This window comes from Moschus berezovskii, chromosome 3 (assembly GCF_049115385.1).
Source record: "Moschus berezovskii isolate FMDL1 chromosome 3, NW_MosBer_1.0, whole genome shotgun sequence".
In the NCBI taxonomy this organism is placed as follows: domain Eukaryota; kingdom Metazoa; phylum Chordata; class Mammalia; order Artiodactyla; family Moschidae; genus Moschus; species Moschus berezovskii.
In genome coordinates this window covers 71,091,770-71,113,902 of record NC_142462.1, presented here as the reverse complement: position 1 = coordinate 71,113,902, position 22,133 = coordinate 71,091,770, and the positions used below count along the sequence as shown (strand labels likewise).

General features: G+C 42.6%; 1 protein-coding gene across 1 annotated transcript in view; it reads left to right on the top strand.

The window, feature by feature from the left end:
• Positions 1-19,748, top strand: part of NPSR1 (neuropeptide S receptor 1) — a 160,093-nt gene extending 140,345 nt beyond the window's left edge. Inside the window, 6 exon segments of the mRNA XM_088832314.1 lie at positions 2,129-2,205; positions 13,671-13,757; positions 18,462-18,642; positions 19,479-19,516; positions 19,519-19,574; positions 19,701-19,748. Of these exon segments, the coding sequence (XP_088688440.1) occupies positions 2,129-2,205; positions 13,671-13,757; positions 18,462-18,642; positions 19,479-19,516; positions 19,519-19,574; positions 19,701-19,748 (487 nt within the window).
• Positions 19,749-22,133: the final 2,385 nt, after the last annotated feature.

Sequence of the window (22,133 nt, the reverse complement as noted above, 5' to 3'; positions counted from 1 at the left end):
AGGATACAAAATTTGCTAATGCTTTTGAGTCATTAGTCCTTTTTTCCTGTTAGGTGCAGATTTTGCTGTTGTTGTTGTTTAGTCGCTCAGTCGTGTCTGACTTTGCAAACCCAAGTGCTGTAGCCCACCAGGCTCCTCTATCCATGGGATTTTCCAGGCAAGACTACTGGACTGGGTTGCCATTTCCTCCTCCAGGGGATCTTCCTAACCCAGGGATCAAACCCATGTCTCCTTTATTGCAGGCGGATTCTTTACCACTGAGTCACCAGGGAAGCTCCTAGGTACAGCTTACACCATGTAATAGGAGGTGTGATATCATGTGAAAAATGAAGAAGGAAGGGAAACAAAATGACATTCATTGAGCCTCTGATAATTTTAAAACACTGTGTATAGCACTTTAAAGGTTGTCACATCTGATCCCTAAAAAACTCTTAAGTTTGCATTATTAACTTGATTTGATGGTCTAAACTAAGACCCAGTATTTTAGTGAGTTCTGGCTGCTATGATAGAACACCACAGAGTGGGTGACTTGCAAACAGAAATATATTTCTCACAGTACTGGAGGCTTGAAGTCTGAAATTAGGTTGCCAGTTCAGTTGGGTGGGGCCTCCCTGGTGGCTCAGTAGTAAAGAATCTGCCTGCAATACAGGAGATGTGGGTTTGACCTCTGGGTTGGGAAGATCCCCTGGAGAAGGAAATGGCAATCCATGCCAGTATTCTTGCCTGGGAAAGCCCATGGACAGAGGAACTTGACAGGCTACAGTTCATGGGGCTGCAAAGGAGTAGGACATGGATTAGCAACTGAACATGAGCAGGAGCACAGTTGGGTGAGGACTCTCTTCCAGGTTGCAGACTTCTTGTAGCCTCACGTGACAAAAATGTCAAGAGAATTCCGTGGGAATATCCTTGTACAAGGGCATTAATCCCACTCATGGGGATGCCACCCTCCATATGACCTACTGCTGCCGCTGCTGCTGCTAAGACGCTTCAGTCATGCCCGACTCTGTGAGATCCCATAGACGGCAGCCCACCAGGCTCCTCCGTCCCTGAGATTCTCCAGGCAAGAATACTGGAGTGGGTTGCCATTTCCTTCTCCAATGCATGCATGCGTGCTAAGTCGCTTCAGTCATCTCTGACTCTGTGCGACCCCATGGACAGCAGCCTACCAGGCTCCTCTCTCCATGGAATTCTCTAGGCAAGAATACTGGAGTGGGTTGCCATTTCCTTCTCCTAAGCACCTCCCAAAAGTCCCATATGCTTGTAACACCACATTGGACAGCAGGATTTCAACATATAAATTTGGGGAGGAGGGATACAACATTCTTCCTATTTCATTCAGTGTATTAGTTATCTATTTCTGGGTAACATATTATTAAGTCACTATGTTCATGATAATCTATCTCTTAATGAGTTCAGGTTGCTATAACTTATTATCTCACAGTTTCTGTGGGTCAGAGTCTGGACATGGTTTAATTGGGTCCTCTGCTTAGGTGTCTGCCAGGGCTGGGGTGTTATCAGAGGCTCAAGGAAGGAAGGATTTTCCTCCAAGTTTCCCTGGACTTCTGGCAGAATTGATTTATTGGGGCTAAAGGGCTCACAAAAGCTTGCTTCTTCAAAGCTAGCAATGCACTAGAGACACTAGCAAGACAGATCCTACACACTTATGTAATCATAGACATCCCATCACTTTCGCCCCAATGCACTGATAAGCAAGTCACAGGTCTTGCCACACTCAAGGGGAGAGGATGACACAGTGATGTGAACTCCCGATGCAGGAATTATGGAGCCAAGGGAAGCCTGTCAAGGCCATAAAACCAGCAAATAATAGAGCTAGTTACAAATCTAAATTTTTCTGACCCCAAACCCTGTTTGGATTCCAGTCTCAGCTGTGCCTCTGACCATCTGAATTATCTTGGAGAAATTACTTAATTTCACCCCGTCCAAGTCTCCTGACAAAAAAAAAAAAAGAAGTGGCTTCCATCTATTGTGACTCTGTAATCAGGAGGGATGGGGGGCAGACCATGGTTGAGATACCCTTGCCTCCATATCTCACACTCGGGGAACTGGAGTGATCCTCAGAGTGGGGACCCACCAGCCACTTTAATACTATCTTTGGTTCTGTCTGCAGTGTCATCTATGCCATTGTGATCAGAACTATTTGGGTCAAAAGCAAAGAACACGAGACAGTGATTTCCAACTGCTCAGGTAAGTCTTTCACCTGCATTACCAAATCCTTAGCTAATTTTGCTTCTTCAGAGGTTTTCCTCTAGCAAAAATGAGCTGGGGTTTTACAGTTATAACAAGCCTGCTGTTATATCAGGGCCAAACTGGCAGGTCAGACCCCCCAAAAGCTATTTCAGGCAGGCGTTGCCTTCTCCACATGGCTCTCCCAAAATCTGAGGGAGGATGACTTTGGGTCTGGCTGAGCTGTGCCAGCAGAGCCCCTCGAAACAGCTCTAAGCCAGGATCTGAGGGTAACCCTATCCTGGTGGGTTTGCAGAGAGGCACCCAAGAGGACTCTGGGATGAAAAGAAAGGACTGTGTAGGGAGGAGGCCACACGTTCAGCAAAACATGAGGACAGACATTTCTACTTGGCTTAAACTTACAGAAAAACTGTCATCTAACTACAGAACAGTCCTGAGCCCTAGGACAGTCAAGGCAGAATACATGCCCTCCCCATGGTTTGAGCACACGCCACACAGCAGAACAAGCCCAAGACTGCCTGCTACAGCCCTTCCCCAAATCCCATTTCAGCAACTTACTGCTGAGCACCGCCTACACAATAGGTGCTGAGACTTGGAGGCCCATCTGCTTCCCAGTCAGACACTGCTGGGCCTCTGAGAACAACTTGGAGAGAACACAGCACCCCAACATGCCCGAGAGAGGAGAGAAGGTCTCTGGGTGTCTAGTTACTATAAAATGGCTAGTTCTGAAAAAGGAGACCATGGAGTTTCCATGGACCAAGACCATACATATATATTCATTTTTCAAAAATTATCATCCATCTTTTACAAATGGAAATCATATTAACTTTAAATTATACCTATCTATATAGATATATCATTGCATTGCCTGGGTAGGTTTTCGATTGAGTTGTCACTTAACTGAGTTCATGATCCTAATTTGACAGCTCAAGTGAGGTAGGACCAGAGGGTTTTGGAAAGCCCAGAGCTCTAGGCTGGAGGGGGAACACAGGGAAAAGGAGGGTGTTTTAGTGTGCTCAGGCTGCCATAACAATATACCACAGCGAGTGGCTTAAACAATAAATTAATTTTACCACAGTTCTAGAGACTGGAAACCCAAGATCGAGGTACCAGTCAATTCTGTTCCTGGTAAGAGCTCTCTTCTTGGATTGCAGATGGCCTTGCTGGCTTCTTGCTATCTACTCACAAAGCAGAGAGGAGAGACAGAAATCTTTCTACTGTCTCTTTTTATAAGGGCACTAATTCCATCATAAGATTCCTGTTCTCATCTATTTCCCAAAGGCCCCATCCCCAAATATTAATACCATCACATTGGGGGGTTAAGTCTTCAACTAATGAATTTTGTGATGACACAAATATACAGTGCATAACAGGGGAAGAGTCAGAGGGGAAAAGTGAGAAGAGAGACGGTGGAAATAAACATACACCAACCAAATGAGAATAGACAAAGGCTATTTATTCAAAGCATGCTATAGCAAGGGAATCAGCCACCATCACTTGTCTTTTGACAGAAACACAAAAGCAGTCAGAAGAGTGGTAGAGCCTCAGACGTGCCCTGACTGGGGGCTGTTGTCATGGGGAAGCTGTAAGTGTACTGATTAAAAGCACAGCATCCTGTGTGACAGGTTAGGTGTGCATATTTGGCTTTCTCTGGTTGGTTTTAAGTTGACAATCGGGGCAAAAATTAAAAAGCTATCAGTGAGTAGTCAAGTCTTGGGTATTTGTGGTAGACTGTTCCAGGAGCTATTATTCAGTTTATGGACTCTGGGTTAGAAACAGTGGTCTGACTTCCTACAAGTCTGACTTGCATAGAGTAGGTTGGTTTCCTTGACTGGTTACTGCAGATAATGGGTTGGTTTCCTGGGCTGGTTGCTGCAGAGTGTGGATCAAAGTTCCATCTCAAATATGGTCTGGCTGCCGTCCGTTTGTTTGCTTAGTCTGTCAACACAGACTGGCAAGACAGAGCGACAGAGTGCATCTACTGTCAGCCACTTCTGGGTCCTTTCCCTGCTTTACCTCCCTGAGTCCTTACACAACTCTGCAAGGTGGTCTCATCCTCTCTCTCTTACAAATGGAAGACAGGCTCGAAGGTTAAGCAACTTGCTTGTCTTCATAGGTAGCTCATGACATAGCAGGCTTCAAATGCACATATGACTGGCGAGAAAGCCGGTGTTTTCTCTTCCACATCACACTGCCTCTCAGAAGAAAGAACATTACAGAAAGGAAAGGTGGAATTTTTTACATTTTTTTTAAATTATAAAACTCAAACTCAGGATTGTTGGCATGGCTGTCACCCGCCAGCCTCTCTGCTGAGCTCTGCCTTCAGAGCACTCTTCCAGAATCATCTCCTGAAGTGTTTTGATGTATTTAAAAATCTAAAAGGTGACCTAATTTTGCTTAAGTAGGCTGAGGTCTTCCTGTACTCTCAGATTTAAATCAGATTGGTTTAAACCCTTGTCTGTGATCTCTGCCAGTTCCAGGAGACTGGTGTGTCCTCTCTCACTGTCCTTCTGAGCTCTCACCCCACGGTCTCACCTCCAACAGCTCTTCTGTTCCCTCTGATCTTGATCCAATGAATCATGGAATCCATCTCATCTCCTTAGGCTTGAAATGATGAAGAGTTTCCACATTCTGTCAGCTACCCTACCACCTGCGGGATCTCCCACTTTTATCTCAGCAGGCCTTTTACATTTGTGATTACCCTGTCTCTCTCCAGAGTCCCCCAAATCTCCCTGCTACTCAATTTTCTAGTTCCTGCACTCTTGGATTCCCCTATCTCAGTCCCTGAGATTTTGTAAAGCTGCAAAGAGATCCATTTCCCACTGATTCACAGTATGCCTCTCCTCTCCGAAGGTGGAAATGGCTACAATCAGTTTTTATTCTCTAGTACAAGTTTATATGTCCATCGTATCAATTTTTTATTTGTCTATATCTTTGTTATCAGCATCACTGACCCTTTTCTGGAATGAGGAGTAGAGAGTAGTTCCAAAAAAGCCTGTGTACTTTCTGTATCTTATTCATAAGAAGCTTGATTTTCAATCTCATTACAGCCAAGTAATTCTAGAGTTGGCTAGTAAAAAGGGTTTCCACTGGTTTTAGTATTCCAGGATTATTGCCCATCAACAAGGGGAAATAAGCAATGATTAGTGTGAACAGAAGCTAACTTTGTAAACACGGCTGCAAAATTCAAGTTTCAGAATCATTCTTCTTCCTGGCAAGTATGTCTATTTTCTCCCCCTCAAGTCTGACAGAAAGGAAAAGAAAGAACTATTTAATAAATGATCAACAGACTTTCCCCAAAACAAGTGCTTGGCAAACGAGAGGTAGAGAAAATGAGGTTTCCAATCCTGTAGGTTATCCTTTATAAATGAGCTTGCTTTTGATGCCCAGGGATGTTTACTCCTACAAAACAGAACATTTACTGCCTGGGGGCATGAGATGGAAGAGGTGCACCCATGAAATGGACAAAGTGTAACATATCTAGATATAACTGCATCTGGCCAGTATGACTTGGAAGATATGATGTGACCCATGCTATAGCCAAAGTACATGTTTCCAATTAAACAGGGCAGAACAAGCTGAAGAAAAAAGTTTCTGATTAGGAGCAATTGGGTTAAAGTCCTTATCACTCCCACCTAAATAAACTTAAAATAAGCCCATTAAGTACTTTTCTTTATCAGTACATGAGAGTGAAATGGCTTTTCTGCAAACAACTACCTTCAACAAAAGGCATAAGGAACTTTATGGGAAAAAAAGTTGTTTAGTCACTAAGTCAGGTCTGACTCTTGCAACTCCTATGTACTGGAGCCTGCCAGGCTCCTCTGTCCATGGGATTTCCCAAGCAATGAATACTGGAGTGGGTTGCCATTTCCTTTTCCATACAAATATAAAATAAATGAAACATATATATAGCATGTTTGTGGATAGCAAGATTCAGTACTATAAAGATGTCAATTCTCCTCAAATGATTCACAGATTGATACAGTTAAAATCAAAATTCAAATGGGATGTTTTCTTAAGCTTGATAAGCCAATTTAAAAACATACATGGAAATTTCAAGAGGCAAGAAAAGCCAGGAAGACAGTTCTGGAGAATTACAACAAGGTAGTAAAAGTCGTGCCTGACTCTTTGCGACCCCATGAACGCAGCTCCTCTGTCCATGAGATTTTCCAGGCAAGGACACTGGAGTGGGTTGCCATTTCCTTCTCCAGGGGATCTTCCCAACCCAGGGATCAAACCCAGGTCTCCTGCACTGCAGGCAGATTCTTGACAAACTGAGCTACAAGGGAAGCCCAAGGTAGTAAAGGTTTAATGTATAAACACTGATTTATCATAAAGTCAGAGTGACTAATAGAGTGTGGTACAGACACAATTCAATAGGAAAAAAAAACACAACAGTTCCCAAAGAGACCCACACATATAATATAAGCACTTGATATATGTCAGAAGATCATAGGGTAATCAATTAATTGGATCTTCACCTCAATTCAAAGGCATAATTAAATTCCAGGGAAATTAGAAACTTAGATGTGAAATGTAAGACTTTAAAATTTTTTTAAAGACAATGAAGGATATTATCCTTATGACACTGGAATAAGAAAGGATTTCTTAAACAAGAGATAAGATGCATTAAACCAAAAAAGTGATAAATAAATTTGACTCTATTTATATTTAAAAGTCAAGCCAAAAAGTGGGAGAAGCTATTTGCAATACATTATCTAGGAAAAGATTAATATCTGGAATGTATGAAGAATTCTTAAGAATCAATAAAAATATTTTTAAAAAAGATAAATAGAAGAAAAATGAGGAAGACACAAACACATCTGGTAAGAGGGAAAAGAGAAATGGCCAAAAACAAGGTTCTCATCCTCATTGATACACGAGGAAAGTATACATTTAAACTTCAACTAGGTACAATTTGTCAGTCACAGGGCTGGTAAAGTTTTTAAATCTGGTATTAACAATGTATTAACAATGATATAAACCTCATGGTTTATCTAGCAATATCATTCCTAAAAATCTTAGTAGACTTCTGACTTATTTGTTTCCAGTCAGCTTCCCCAGCAACCATATCCAAACAGTCTTTCTGAAAATAATTCTCAGGTCTCACTAGTTTCTTTGCTTCTTCATTCAATCCCCTAGAATAGAAGCTACCTTGAGGTCATCTGAAACAATAGGTGGGAGGCCACATCCTTCATCTGCCTTTCCTCTCAGGAATGATTCTGAATGGGTCATTGCTGGTGCAAACTTCTGTTACAACTGAATTTGGATACTGGCTTCATTGGCATAAGACGTGCACAGTCAAAAGGTATACACATTTGCTTTAGCAGTCCGTTTGCATTTTCAATTTGCACTGGGTCATACAAAGTATGTAGCTGGCGCTATGAAGACCAGAAACAATCAAGCCATGCAACTCTATAAGATTCCATATTTTAAGGGGCTTCCTTGGTGGCTCAGTGGTAAAGAATCCATGACATGGGTTTGATTTCTGGTCTAGGAAGATGCCATGTGGCAGCTAACCCTGTGTGCCACAACTATTGAGCCCTTGCTCTAAAGCGCAGAGGCCACAACTACTGAGCCCACATGCTGCAACTACTGAAGCCCAGTGCCCTAGAGACCATGCTCTGCTATGAGAGAAGCCGCTGCAACGCGAAGCCCAGGCACCACCACCACGGAGGGTCCTCTACTCCCGCCACTAGAAAAAGCCCAGGTCCGGCAATGAAGACCCAGCATAGCAAAAAAGTAAATACAATTTTTTTAAAGGTTTCCAAATTTTAGGACTTTCCCTAACTTCCTTCATTTTTGTTCACACTCCAACCAACCCTTGTCTGAGTTCACCTCTTTTTTTCTAATACTTTGCTAAACACAGCTGGTGGCAATCAACACACACTATTAACATTCTGTTTACCAACGGAGATAGTGAATTTTCTGTGTCAACTTGATTGTGCTAGCCAGATAGCTGGTAAAACATTATTTCTAAGTGTGTCTAGAGGGTATTCCTGGAACCTTTGAATCTGCACACTAAGTAAAGAAGACAGGCCTCACCAATGACAGTGAGAATCATCCAATCCACTGAGGGCCAGAATAGAACTAAAAGCAAAGGAAGGGCAAATTTGCTCGAGCTGGGACATCCATCTTGTCCTACTCTCTTCTTGAGACCTAAGACTAGGACAAAGGTTTACACTGTTGGTTGCCTGATTCGCCAGTGTTTTGACTTAGATGTACATCATCGTCTCTCCTGGTTTTTATGTTTTTGGATTTGGGCTGAATTAGACCATCAGACCTCTTGGTTCTGCAGACAGCCGATTATGGAACTTAGCCTCCATAACTGCATGAGTCAATTTCTATAATAAATTTCCACCTATACACGGATATAGATACCAATACAGACATATATGTTCTCTTTCTCTGGAGAATCCTAACTCTATGCCACCTTTGTACTCTCCCTGGGGGTCCGGTCTCAGTAAGTACATAACCTGCCTTCCCTTTATAACACTTCTATCCATAGCATCTCTACTGTCCCAGCTTTCCCTATCAGTCTCCTCACTACCTGCTCCCTGCCTATAGGCCAATGCTGTATGCTGTAGGTTTGCATTATGACAACACTGCCTATGAAGCTTCAATCTGCTTTAGTCAAGGAAGCACTAGCAGCTATATCAGAGAAACCCTCAAATATAGTAACCTTAACAAAATAGAAATTTGTTTCTTGTTCAGTTAAAGTCGAATTGACAGTAAAGGTCAAAGGGAAAGACACACAGTCATTCAGAAACTCAAATAGATGAAGATGCTGACACTCTTTAACAAACAGCTATCAAGGTATGGCTTAGCACCAGTATCCAGCAGATTGGGGATGAGGGAAGACAGAAAGGAGGATTACTCAGGGAATTTATCTGAGCCAGGCCTGAGTTCTCTCCATGTTCCTATAGGCAGAATTTAATCACATGACTACCCCCTTGCTGAAAAGAAAACTAAGATCACGGCATCTGGTCCCATCACTTCATGGCAAATAGATGGGGAAACAATGGAAACAGTGATAGATTTTATTTTCTTGGGCTCCAAAAGCACTGTGGATGGTGACTGCAGCCATGAAATTAAAAGACGCTTGCTCCTTGCAAGAAAAGCTCTGACCAACTTAGATAGCATATTAAAAAGCAGAGACATTACTTTGCTGACAAAGGTCCATCTAGTCAAAGTAGTCATGTATGGATGTGAGAGTTGGATCACAAAGAAAACTGAGCACCAAGAATTGATGTTTTTGAACTGTGGTGTTGGAGAAGACTCTCGAGAGTCCCTTGGACTGCAAGGAGATCCAACCAGTAAGGAAATCAGTCCTGAAGATTCATTGGAAAGACTGATGCTTAGCTGAAGCTCCAATACTTTGGCCACCTGATGCGAAGAGCTGACTCATTAGAAAAGACCCTGATGCTGGGAAAGACTGAAGGCAGGAGGAGAAGGGGATGACAGAGGATGAGATGGTTGGATGGCATCACCGACTTGATGGACATGAGTTTGATGAATATGCAGTCCATGGGGTTGCAAAGCATTGGACACGACTGAGTGAATGAACTGAAATGAACACCCCCTGGGAAATGTCATCTCTCTGTGGGCCTTGGGGGCAAAGGAAAGAATTTGGTGGATAGCTAACCTGTCTGCCACAATTATTTTGGGTCTGCCAGGGTTCCTGGTTCCACCTGAACTGAGGAGCTGAGGAACAGACAAGGCTGTGAGTTAGGTGAGTTAGGTCATACTTCCTTGTATCTATGACCTTCTGTTTTAAAAAAAGAAAACACACACAAGGAAAGGAAGTGGAGGTAGCCAAAGTCCTGAGCTAAGTAGATGAGACATAATGCGCTAAAAATAGTTCACATTAAGGTTATATTCATAAAGAGGTCATCAATGATCAGAAATGAAAAATAAATTTTAAGTTCAAAATTTTTAGAAATCAGGCATAATTGTTAAAATGTTCAATTTTTTAAATTAATCTGAAATACATGAAGTTACCAACATATGAAAAAATAATGATTTTAAAATATTATCAGGTAGACTTCCTTGTTAACAAACAAATCACCCAGACTCTTACAGGTCCACTTATGCCTACTCCCAGCCCCAACCAGACAGGAATAAATTCTGCTTCATTTAAAATCTCAGGACATCCATTGTTCCCCCTTCAGAGGCTCAGCCCACCAAAAAAAAAAAAAAGTTTCCCAGTGGCTCTGCAAGTGGCATGAAGCATGGGGAAGGAAAGGAGCAGCAACTGGCCACTTCGGATACATCCTTGAACTAAGACAGCCCAAGGCAGGATCCTGCTTCCGGTCCAAAATCTAATCCACCCACTGCCTCTAGGCTACCCCCTATTAATGCACAGTGACAGCTGAATTTAACTGCTTTTCACTCCTCTCAGCCCCAAGGCCTGAGGGGAAATAATCCTTTTATCTCCCAATAAAGGAGAATTACTGGGATTTTGCAGCTCAGCTCACTTTGAAGAGCCATCTTCAGGAGCTGGAGGTTTTGCATTTCCTAGAGTGGTCAGATTAAAGATGCTTTTCACTGATCTCATTGGGAGATGGAATGGTAAGAGTTGATTATATTGTCACCCAGTTGCCCTGTGGAAAGTACTGCAAGTTTTCATTTTAAACAGATTTCAGAGCACAAATGTCATTCTCAAAAAGTTTTCTGAAAAACTAAGGCTTCAGAGCCATGCTGTTTAGGAGCCAGCTGTTACACCAGCAAATGAAGATACTTTGAAAAGATACGATTTGATCTGCTGTCTTTTTTACTTGCCCCCGTGGCTATAATACCATCCTGATAATTATCTGATGTATATAAATTCTATATAAAGATAATATTGAATAGTAGCCTATCTAAATATAGTAATGAGTCTTCCCAGGTGATTCAGAGGTAAAGAATCTGCCTATCAAGTAGGGGGCTTGGGAAGACCCCCCGGAGAAGGATTTGGCAACACTCTCCAGTATTCTTGCCTGGAGAATCCCAGGATCAGAGGAGACTGGTGGGCTACAATCCATGGGGTCACAGAAGAGTTAGATATGACACAGCAACTAAACAACAACAACATATGTAGTAATATTTTCTCTTCACTTCCATAAAGGCAGCTCATGCCTCCTGAAATACTGTTAAAATCTCATTCATCCCAACTAATAAGGAAATTGACATTCTCGCTATGGGGCTTGGCAGCTTGAATATATTATTTTATTTTAATCTTCAAGACAACTCTGTGAATTAGGTGTTTTATGCTTCATTTTTGAAAGTGGGAAACTGAGGCTGGGAATAGTAGGCAATTTGCATAAGATGACACCATTAGTAAGCTGTGGAGCTGGAGTGTGTATTCAGGTTTGATCTTGAAATCTGTATCCTTCCCAAGATATTACTTTGGAAATCAGGGCTTCAACCTTGGCACTGTCAGTATTTTGGACGAGATAATTCTTCTTTTGTGGGGGACTGTCCTGTGCATTGAAGGATATTTAAGCATTCCTGGTCTCTGCCCACGAGATGCCTGGAACACCCACCCCAACCATTGTGACAATCAAAAATGTGTCCAGTCATAACCCCGGGGGCAATACTTCCCCACCTAAAAACCACTGCTATCAACACTCCTGAAGCATTTTCTCCCTTACACCGCTGAAATTTTGTGCTTCTGTGAAATGCACGGAACAATCTGAAGGCCCTGATAGTGCCTAAGAGTGACCTTCCAGGTTAGACATCAAGAAATAAAAATCAATTATATAATTAAATATAGCATTTCAGTTCACTGCACAGAAAAAGCCCCTTATTCCTATTATTCCTGCTAACAGCTTGTCTTCTCCAATGAATAAGCGTTCAAACTGTGAAAACAGACAGAAGCTTCGATGACTTGCAGCTGCCTCGGAAATGCAGCCCAAACTCCTCAGGGAGACATTCAAGGTCTTCCCATTTTGGCCTCAGTCCTTCTCCCCACCCTCAAACCAGCGTCCTTTCAGGCTCCAGCCAAGCGAGATGACTCACCAAGATTCTAACACTTCCTACATTTTCTCATTTCCCCGTCTTGGCTGAGGACTTCCCCTCTGCTTCAGGCATCTTTCCCAATCCTACGCCCCCACCTCCAGCTTGGCCTTGGGAATTTCCACCTCTGCCTTGTGGCCACCTCTGCATTACAGTGGGGGAATGGCTTCCTTCTTCGTTCATACTTGGTTTTTGGTTTTAGTCTTTCTCATCTCACCCAGCCTCATGCTGAGTGATCTTTCCTGCCGAACTGAAAGTTCCCAGAGAAGAGGAACTCTATTTTAGCCTATTTTGTTCGGTCCTTATCTCTTGGTGGGTTGGGCTGGATTGGATTGCAGACAGGGTAGAATAAATAGCGCAAAGGTAAATTTCACACCAGTTTCCATGAGGATTTAAATACATTCCAAACGTGACATCTGAAGGTGCAGTGAGGGCCAGTGAGCATGGCAGTTGGGCTCTAGGGTAGCCCTACCTCGTATGACTTAGGTGTGCCGTGGGTGGGCATCCGACCTCGGCCACCACTAGGGTAGTGTCCCTTGACCCTTAATCAGTGGCATTCAGCTGAGGGTGTGTGGGGCTGGCATTCTGTCCATGCCTCCCCCTCACTGAGGGTCTGCTTATGTCCAGAGGAAGGGCATCTTTTCCCAATTTTCACAAAGGCACCATGAGGGCTGTTAGAAGCCATGATAGTAAAAACTCTCTCACAGCTTCAAGGTACCCTGTGTCAAGTGCCTCCATTCCCAAATGTGCCATTTAACTACTCCTTCTACTAAGAACTACTGCACTGAATTCCGCCCATCCTAATCAGTTATTTGTTCTACCACCACACCTTGACTAGAGACGGGTTTATGTTAATTCATTCAGTAAATATTAATCATTCAGTAGTTTAGAGGATACAGGAGTGAGGAAAACAAAGTCTCTGTCTCCATCAAGCTTATGTTCTAGTGGATTCCTAAATTTAATCCTCACATGTTTAGTATCAAACAACCCACATAAGATTAAAGTTATAACCAGGCTTTTATTTGGAACAGGTTTTATTATATCTCTGGCTTGAGCTTTTGTTGAGAGTGGAATTTCTGAGTTAGATGAGTAAGTTCATCTGGGGTAAGATTTCTAGGAAAACGGCTTTGCCCTAGGTTGCTGAAGGGACAAGACCAATGTCTCAGCATCGCCCCCTGTGGTCACCTGGCTCATTCCAGATTCAGTTGATTCAGGGCATCCAGCCAAGTCTCTTGAGAGTCTGGATGTCCCGATGTATTTGCATTTTACATTAAGCTGCAAACTGAGCAGTTTCTAGCATCCAGCCCATTTACTCTGAATATGTCAAAGGACAGGGCGCAGTGGGGATTTCCTCCTGGGCATAGGTGGGGAGGATGCAGGTGGTCCCGTGACAACTGTGGGTCTAACCCACAATGTTCCTATTGGCAGAAGCAGCGCTTCACTTTATGGTTCGCTTTTTGCATCTGCAGATGGAAAGCTGTGCACCAGTTACAACCGAGGGCTCATCTCAAAGGCAAAGATCAAGGCCATCAAGTATAGTATTGTCATCATTCTCGGTAAGCAACATCCCTCCTTGTGTTGTAAAACTGTGGATATTCCAAAAACAAATTTATACCTGGGACCTGGGGACACAAAGTGCACACAAGGAAAAAAATTGTCTATGGGAACTTCTGTCTTTTCCTGATTAGAAAGGAATGTGTGTGTGGAGCTTATCAGTGTCTCTGCAGCTCCCTCATGGGCCAACATTTGGTTTCCTGTATCTATCTTTATGAATACTGTTGTCCAACACAGCCATGGGGTGGATAATGTGGAGAAAAATGTCTAATTGAGACACTACTAGCTGAAGCTGATGCTCACCATCATCTAGTTGGCCCAGTTGCTTTTCTGAAGGCATACACTCCCCAAAGCTGAAGTTCAACAACCAAGGAAGACAGACGCGACACTCCATTTCTTCTGGATATTTAACTTCAAGGTCACCATAAATTCTTCCCTAATGGATGCCTTATCTTCCCTGCTCGCTCCTGTCATTTTCCCTTTTGGTTTTTTGGTCTCTCTACTCTTAAGACCCATAAAGTCACCTCATCCAAGAAAAAAAAGGTATTTCAAGAGCACCTAATATATGTCATCACCAGGGAGGCCTGGCATGCTGTGATTCATGAGGTCGCGGAGAGTCGGACACGACTGAGCGACTGAACTGAACTGAATATATGTCAGATTGGTGTTACATTCTTTGTCATTCCCAAACTTTCAAAACTTCCTCCCCCTTTTGTCCCCTCAGTTAATGGATTCCTCAGTTAATGGATTCCTATTTCACAAGGAAAAGACTCTTGTCAGAATAGAACTTCCTCATTCACCTGCCTTCATATCCATGGACCTACCTGCATCTCTGCCTTTTCTCCTACTACTATGGATAAACTGCCTCTGCTCCTTAATCCAAAATGCCCTTGAGCTCTGTATCCCATTCCTCCCTGCTAACTCAAGAATTCTCTTCGTGCAATCATCTCCTCTCCCCCACAGATATCCCCCTTGACTGGATCATATGCACATACACACACTGCAACAGCTCCCTCTATAAACTCCCCAGTAACAGACCCCCTTCTTTAACATTCTCTTTTCTAGCAGACCTCCTCCCCTTTTCATCTCTCATTCTCTGGAGCCTATTTCTATTAGCTTTCTTTCCTATTACTCTAGGAAAGGCATACTTATCAAGTTAACCACAGCCAACAAAATGCCAGATGTCAATACTCAGTCTTTAGTTGATTTCTAAACAACATTTGCTCCGTCCTTCTTTGGAACACTTCCTTTGCTTCGAAATTGTTTCTACTTGATTTTTTTTTTATAATTCTACTTGAAATTATTTTTTTATGATAAGCTTAGCATACTCAACATGAAAAACCAGAAGTCTCAGCATGCTCTCTTATCTCCTACAAGTTTACTCGCCCTCCTGTGTTCCCGAGTTTAGTATATGACTTCATCTTTCATCCACACCAAAAACCTAAGGGTCATCTGTCTGTCATTATTCTGTTTCTCTTCCACACCACATATCTAGTCTATCAGTAAGGCACAGAAACTTTACCTGCAAAAGAGATCTCAAATTCAACCATTTTTCAGCATCTATACAATTATTTCCTTGATCTAAGCTCCCACCAAATTCTCCCTGGAACACTGGAACTGCATCTGATCTTCTCTTAATCCTTCTCTGCAAAGCAGATAATGTGATCTTTTTAAAAATGTTAATCAGACACTATCACTATGCTGCAAACTCACCAATGGATTCCCATTACATTGGAATAAAATCTTACTTTTTCCTGTGTCTTAAACAGTGTGTGTGATCTGTCCTCCAGCCAAGTATCCAGCCCCATGCCCCTGCTCTCTTCCTTGCCCATTCTATATACAACAGTCACACTGGTTTTCTTGCTGTTTCTTCAAATGTCAACTTGTTCATACCTTGCAATATTTCCCACCTGAAATGCCCTGCCTTCAAATGGTGGCATGGCTTATTCATGCCATAGCTTAACATCATCTTGCTTTCCAACAACACCACCTCTTCAGAAAGGCCTCCTTGGCAAGTCTTAAATGTCTCTCCTATAAAAGTCTTTACCTTATTTTTTCTTCATATTTCTACTCCCACTTGACAGTATAGGGTATATATTGATCTGTTTATTGTCTATCTCCCCTGCTGGCAAAATCCCCACAAGCAATAACTTTCACTTTTGTTTTCCTTACATTATCACCAAGGGCTTATAGGGTCCATGCACACTGTGCTTAATTAATATCTGTTGAAAGAATGAATGGGGATATGCATGAAGGAAAAGATTTGTGTCATTTCCTTTTTTACTTAGCTCAAAATACTACCCCTCCCTACCCATCTTGTGGCTCTTAGGAGCTCTGGGAGCACAGCTCTCATGTTAGCTCTGCTAGTACATTAAGTCACCAGAACTGTCCATCTCACCTCTCTAAATTGCATCTGCAAAATGCCAAACAGACCACATGCCATGTGACTTAGCCAGGAGAATACAATCACAAAACAACACTGCAGGCAGACCTGGGGATAGAGCATATACCACCCACTGGGGCTCAAAATTCTTTCCCAGAAGCTTCTGAAGTAGATCAGAGATTATCTTGCTTTCCCAGACAATCAGAAGCATGATACACATTCCCTGGATGTTGAGTCAGGAGCCAGTACAGCCTTTTATAATCAGGAGCCATATACATAGGCATAGGCACTGGATTCCCTTTAGTCAGAGAGCAAGAAAGTCGACAAGGAGGTCAGCCATGTCAACAGCCCAACCAAAATGCCCCTTCCTATAACAAATATTTTGTAATGCCCCTTTACCATTCTGAAATGAAATGTATACAAAAACCTATGTACCTAACATAATTCTTAAAGATCAATGTATAACATAAAGGGAGGCTAGGAAGAAAATAATTTATAATAAAATAATATAGATTTCAATATATAAATACTTGGATACAGTCCTTAGTAGAATAATAAAGGAATAATAATTACAAATGCAGGTGTGTTTTCATGGAGACATAAAAAATAAAGCAGTATTGCTGTCAGTGACTTTATTTTCTCAGTAGGTGAACAAATCCTGCTAAAGTTCCAAATTAAACAAAGTAATCTTTCCTCTATTTGCAAGGGAATTGGACTTCTAGAAAACTCAGTATTTATTTAAAATATTGTGGTCACATATAAAATAGAGTCAGGTTTCTAGACTGGGGTCATTATAAACAGACTCTCTGCTCCATAAATGTCCAAATGAGCATTTGAAGGATGTATGAAACATGGATGGGACTGGCTGCATGATGCAGGAGGACAGGGATCCCTAGGAAAACCATAACCAACACACAACACACACAAATATATACACACACATTTTCAAAATTCCCCCAAACAGAAGCTTTGCCCCTCCATGCCCCAGAACCACTATCTGCACCAATGCCAGGCTTTACCACCAGAGCCCAGAATGTTCAGTGGTCTTTGTGTTAGAACTGCTCCCTTTTAACAGATTGTCAAGGTCAAGGAGGGGGAAAAAAATGTGTCAGTCAAAGAGTTATGGCAACAAGCTGATTCCTGCAGTCAGATGGCAAAGGAAGCCTGACTTCCCTGAGGAAAAGTCCTGTGACTCAGAAAGGGAAGAAAGAGAGTGGAGAGGATGGGGCAAGAAAGAAAGAGAGCACATGTGGGTTCCAGTCAACCCCAAGAAGGCTTATCTCTATGGTATTAATCTGCGTTCTCCAGAGAAATTATATATATATAGCAAACAATAGGCTCATTAGACTGTGAACTTGAAAAGTCCCCAGAACTCCAGATCCAGGAGAGTTAATGGTGTCATCTCAGTCTGAGTCAAAGTATGAAGGCCAAAGAGGATCAAAGTCTTAGCCAGAAGACAGTCAAGCAAACAGAGCGACTCCTTTCTCACTCACCCTTTTTATTGATTCAAACCTATGAATAGATCACTGCCCACTCACATTGGGGAGGGCAATTTACTTTTCTTAATCTACAAATTAAAATGTTAATCTCATTCAGAAATCCTCTGAGAACACAGAAATAACCAGAAGTAATGATTAACAAGAAGTCTGGGCATCCTATGACCTAGTCAAGGTGGTACATAAAATTGGCCACCGCACTCTGGGTCTCCATTTCTCATCTCCTTCCTCTGAGGATTTGGATCCAAGCAGAACCAGGGTCTCACGCACACTAAGGGACTTGGTAAGGGGTATACAGTGTGGGTGTTGCCTGGAGAGGCTGACTTGGAAATGGAAAATAAAATTGAGAATCGTGTGACTTAGCCAGGCTGTGTTTTGAAACATGAGATACCACCCCTTCCCCTCTCCTACCCCCAAACAGGAGTCACTATAAAGTGCTCCCTGTTCTGTCTTTTACCATAGAGTCTCCAAAGGGATGTGCTGAATTGTCTTTCACACTGTGTAGAAGGAGAGGTCAAGGCCATGCTGAACAGCTCCCAGCCTTTCAAGGATCACTACAGTAGTCAAATCAGACCCTCCCTTTACAGATAGAGAAGCTCCAGCAAACTTACTCAGTTTTAGAAATGCGTCTGTGGGATGTAATGTATGTGTGTGTAGATGTGTTTGTGTTTAAGTAAATATGACATTATGAACACACACAACTGTTCTAAATATTTCGGAGATCCCAGGTGCTAAGGGACCTCCTCACTGAAGCTCCACTCAGGGCCAACACAGAGGGCCCCCTGGGCTGTGGGCTGCTACAATGCTAATGGTTCTCTTCTCCCCAGCCTTCATCTGCTGTTGGAGTCCCTACTTCCTCTTCGACCTTTTGGACAATTTCAGCCTCCTTCCAAACACTAAGGAGCGTTTCTATGCTTCTGTGATCATTCAGAACCTGCCTGCCTTGAATAGCGCCATCAACCCCCTCATCTACTGTGTTTTCAGCAACTCCATATGCTTCCCCTGCAGGTAAGGGGCATTCAGACGTGGGGAAGCCCACTGCACTCACCTCCAACCTGTCTTCCTCATGCTAGAGCTCCCTGGAGGGTTGTAAATGAGAAACTGACCGTCAAAAAGTTGCCGCTAGTGTGACAGATTCAAATCCAGGCCCCCCGGCCATGGCTCATGCTTTCTCCTATACCACATCACCTCCTATAGCAATCATCCTAATCGAGTCACATATAGACGATCCTTATTTTAGTTCAAAGCTTCTCCACATGACTTGCCTCAATACAATGCCGTGGAAATAGCAGGACACAAAGAATTATCATTTTACAGATAAACAAATTAAGGCTCACAGGTTAAGTGACATTATTGAGATTATATGAAAAATTAGTTACAGAGCTGAAATTAGACCCCTCCCACAATGACTCAGTCTGCTGTTTTTCAGGTGTTTTACTGCACAATCTACAGGGAGTAGGTGGAAAAATCCATAGGAGATGGAATCGTAGTAGAATTGATTCAGGCTTGGGTTTGATGCCCTCCATTGAATCTCTCTTCCATGAGTTGACAAGATCTTTCAAGTCCTTCTAGAATTATGGATGGCTGGTAGCATTTCTCAGTGATCCTAGACATCATTGATATGGTAGGATGGCTACCATCCCTCACCTGCCTTGCCCCTGGCCTCTCACCCATCAGCCCCTCCCTGCCCTCCCCTCTCCTCATGTCTCCATGATAGAATTGCAGAATGGTTACAGGCTTGGGTTTGATGCTTCCATTGTTGATTCATAGCTACGTGTGACCTAGGGAAAGTTATTTAACTTCCATAAACTTCCATTTCCTCACATGTAAAAAGGGGCTAATAGCAGTAGCAGTGCCTACACCTTAGCCAGTGATGTCTCTGTCACTGGGCTCTGGTGCTGATCAGTAGGAAGGAGGGCTGTGAGTGGTGGGGAAGTATGGTGAGGGTTATTACATTAAAAGTGCTTAGCACAATGCCTGATCCTTAATAAGTTCTCCACAAGTGTTAGCTCCTAACAGTTAAATTATTCGGGACAAATGATTTTTCCTCTTTGTTCTTTCTTTAGGGAGCAAAGATCACGGGATTCCAGAATGACATATCGGGAGAGAACTGAGAAGCATGAGATGCAGGTTCTGTCCAAGCCAGAATTCATGTAGATCATGGGGCAGTGGTAGCACTGGGCCGAGCCCCATCAACTCTCCTGGGTTCCCATTAGCACCTTGGACCTGTGTATAAAGCCTGAGCCAACTTCTCTGCCCTGAAACTTTCATCACTTGGGGGATGTGCAACGCAAACATCCTAAAGAGTGTGTGTCACCTGCCTCAGCAAGTATTAGCCAATAGGAAGTTACAAACTATTCACACCAGCCAGGAAAGATACCCCTTCTTTCCCTACCACTCCCAGCTGCCCTTCTTGCTGGTCAGCACTAGAATCAGTGGACAGAGACATCTCTGGCCTGGGGCCCAGGCTTGGGCAAGCAGAGGGGATTGACTAACAAAGCATGTTTGTACATGTTCTTATAATTACAATTTAGAAGTAAATAAAAGGCTTACCTGGGCCTAGATTTTCCTCCCATGTTTGGATTCAAGTTACAGTAGCTGTGGCCAAAGAGATGTTTGTCCTTGAAATGCCAACAAATAATAAATTCATTTGCAGGCATTGAGGCTTTGTGTCTCCTCTGCAGATGGCCATGGTTAGCAGATGGATGTGTTGGCAGCAGCCAGCCTCACAGTCCCATTGTATCGACAGATGATTTGCAGAAAGAACATAAGTGCTGGCCCTCCAGAGCAAAATCGAAATTGAGGGGTACTTTATCTGGTATGAAAAGAAATAGCGCAAAAAGTCGTGGGGTTCTGACCTCCAGGCTCTGAGAGTTGGCACCTGGGGCTCACACATGTCTTTCCGGCCCTCTGAAGGCTCCTCCCATTGCATTCCACATTTAGGCCACTCTGGGCTCCATGCCTCATACCTCAGGGACACTTCTCTCTTTATAGTTGGGAGCTGAATGCCTGTGGCTTTTCCAGGCATGATGTTTCTGTAATATCTTTACCATTTTTGTATATTTTAGCCATTGTCTATCTAACACCTTGGCTGGGAAGTACTCGTGGGCCTTATTTTGACAAGTCTGTAGTTTGATATATATAAGCATAATCCAAGTGAAATATGACTAAATGTTTTCTAATCAATTTTTGCCATCAGATTTTTCCATAAGTGGAAGTGGAATAATTTAATTTGATTATATATATACATCTCCACCCACAGCACTAGGATGCGCGTGAGCTCCTTATTTTTAGCCTCACATAAATTCTTGACATTAAAATCTCCTTGGCAAAATCCTCCTTCCCAAAATTATCCTGAGCTTACGTCTTTTTTCGTCTACTGCTAGCGGAGTTATTATTTTAATAGCACTCCATTCCTCATTATAGTGTCAACCCAAAGACTTCATGCTTAAGGTCACAGTGGTATTTTTCCCATAAACTCTCTTTTCAATTCCATCTGACCTTAAGAAAAGTATCTCTTAGGTAGAAATCAGACTCCTCAGTCACCATCTCTCTTAGAATTACTTTCTGAATTTGAGGAGACTGAATATTCTAGTTGTACATCTACAGAACATTATTGAAGGCTGCCTTCCTTTCTGTCCAATCAGCTAAATGTGAGCAAACCTGGAAGCTTTGAGTGGCGGAGAAGTGTTTTTGACATTTCACTTTAAATCGAGATGTGATACAGAAGACCCACATAATCATTGCTAAAATAACTGTCTGCATGGGAGCCAATTAACAGTGCAAAATCTGGTGGCTCTCCTTCCTACATGGCAAAATGGAAGGTCTGGGTTCTTTTGACAGATGCTTTCAATCTCTGTCAAGCTCTGGTCTGAGAAAGGCATTACATGCCTACCTCATCCATCAATAGACCCTGAAAGTTAAGGAGAGAGTCAAGTGAGGGGCTTTGCGGGCTTTAAAAGCTGTGAATGTGATTTTGTAGTTATTGTAGTGCTGAATCCTATTCCCAGTGAAGACTGGAGATCAGGAAGATAATGGTACAGGCTGCTTCAAGACAAGCTGCCAGTACAATGAAACTTGCTTCATATTGGTGAGGACTTTGGGATCCTCATTTTCATGTATTTTCTGAGCTTGAGGAAACATGATTTAAACGCTAAGGAATGCTGGTAATAGTTTCATAGTCTTATGACCTTGGAACAAATTATTTAATGTTTCTGAGCATCAACTGTCTCATCTGTAAGATGGGAACAAAATAAGGCTGGAGCAGAGAGTCTTGTGGGTTCTTCACAGATACAGGTTTTGAGATTATAATGGCTTAAATTACATCCATAGTGTCATAGCTTCTGGAAGTTCTTCCCCAGGGGGGCAATGACTGTATGACTCATAGCCAAGTTATTTGCTCTTTAGAAGGTGTAATTTCTCCATCTATCACCATGAAGTCAAAGAAACATCATTTCCCAATCGGGAAATACAGTTTGAACTCTTGGAGAAAATGAGCA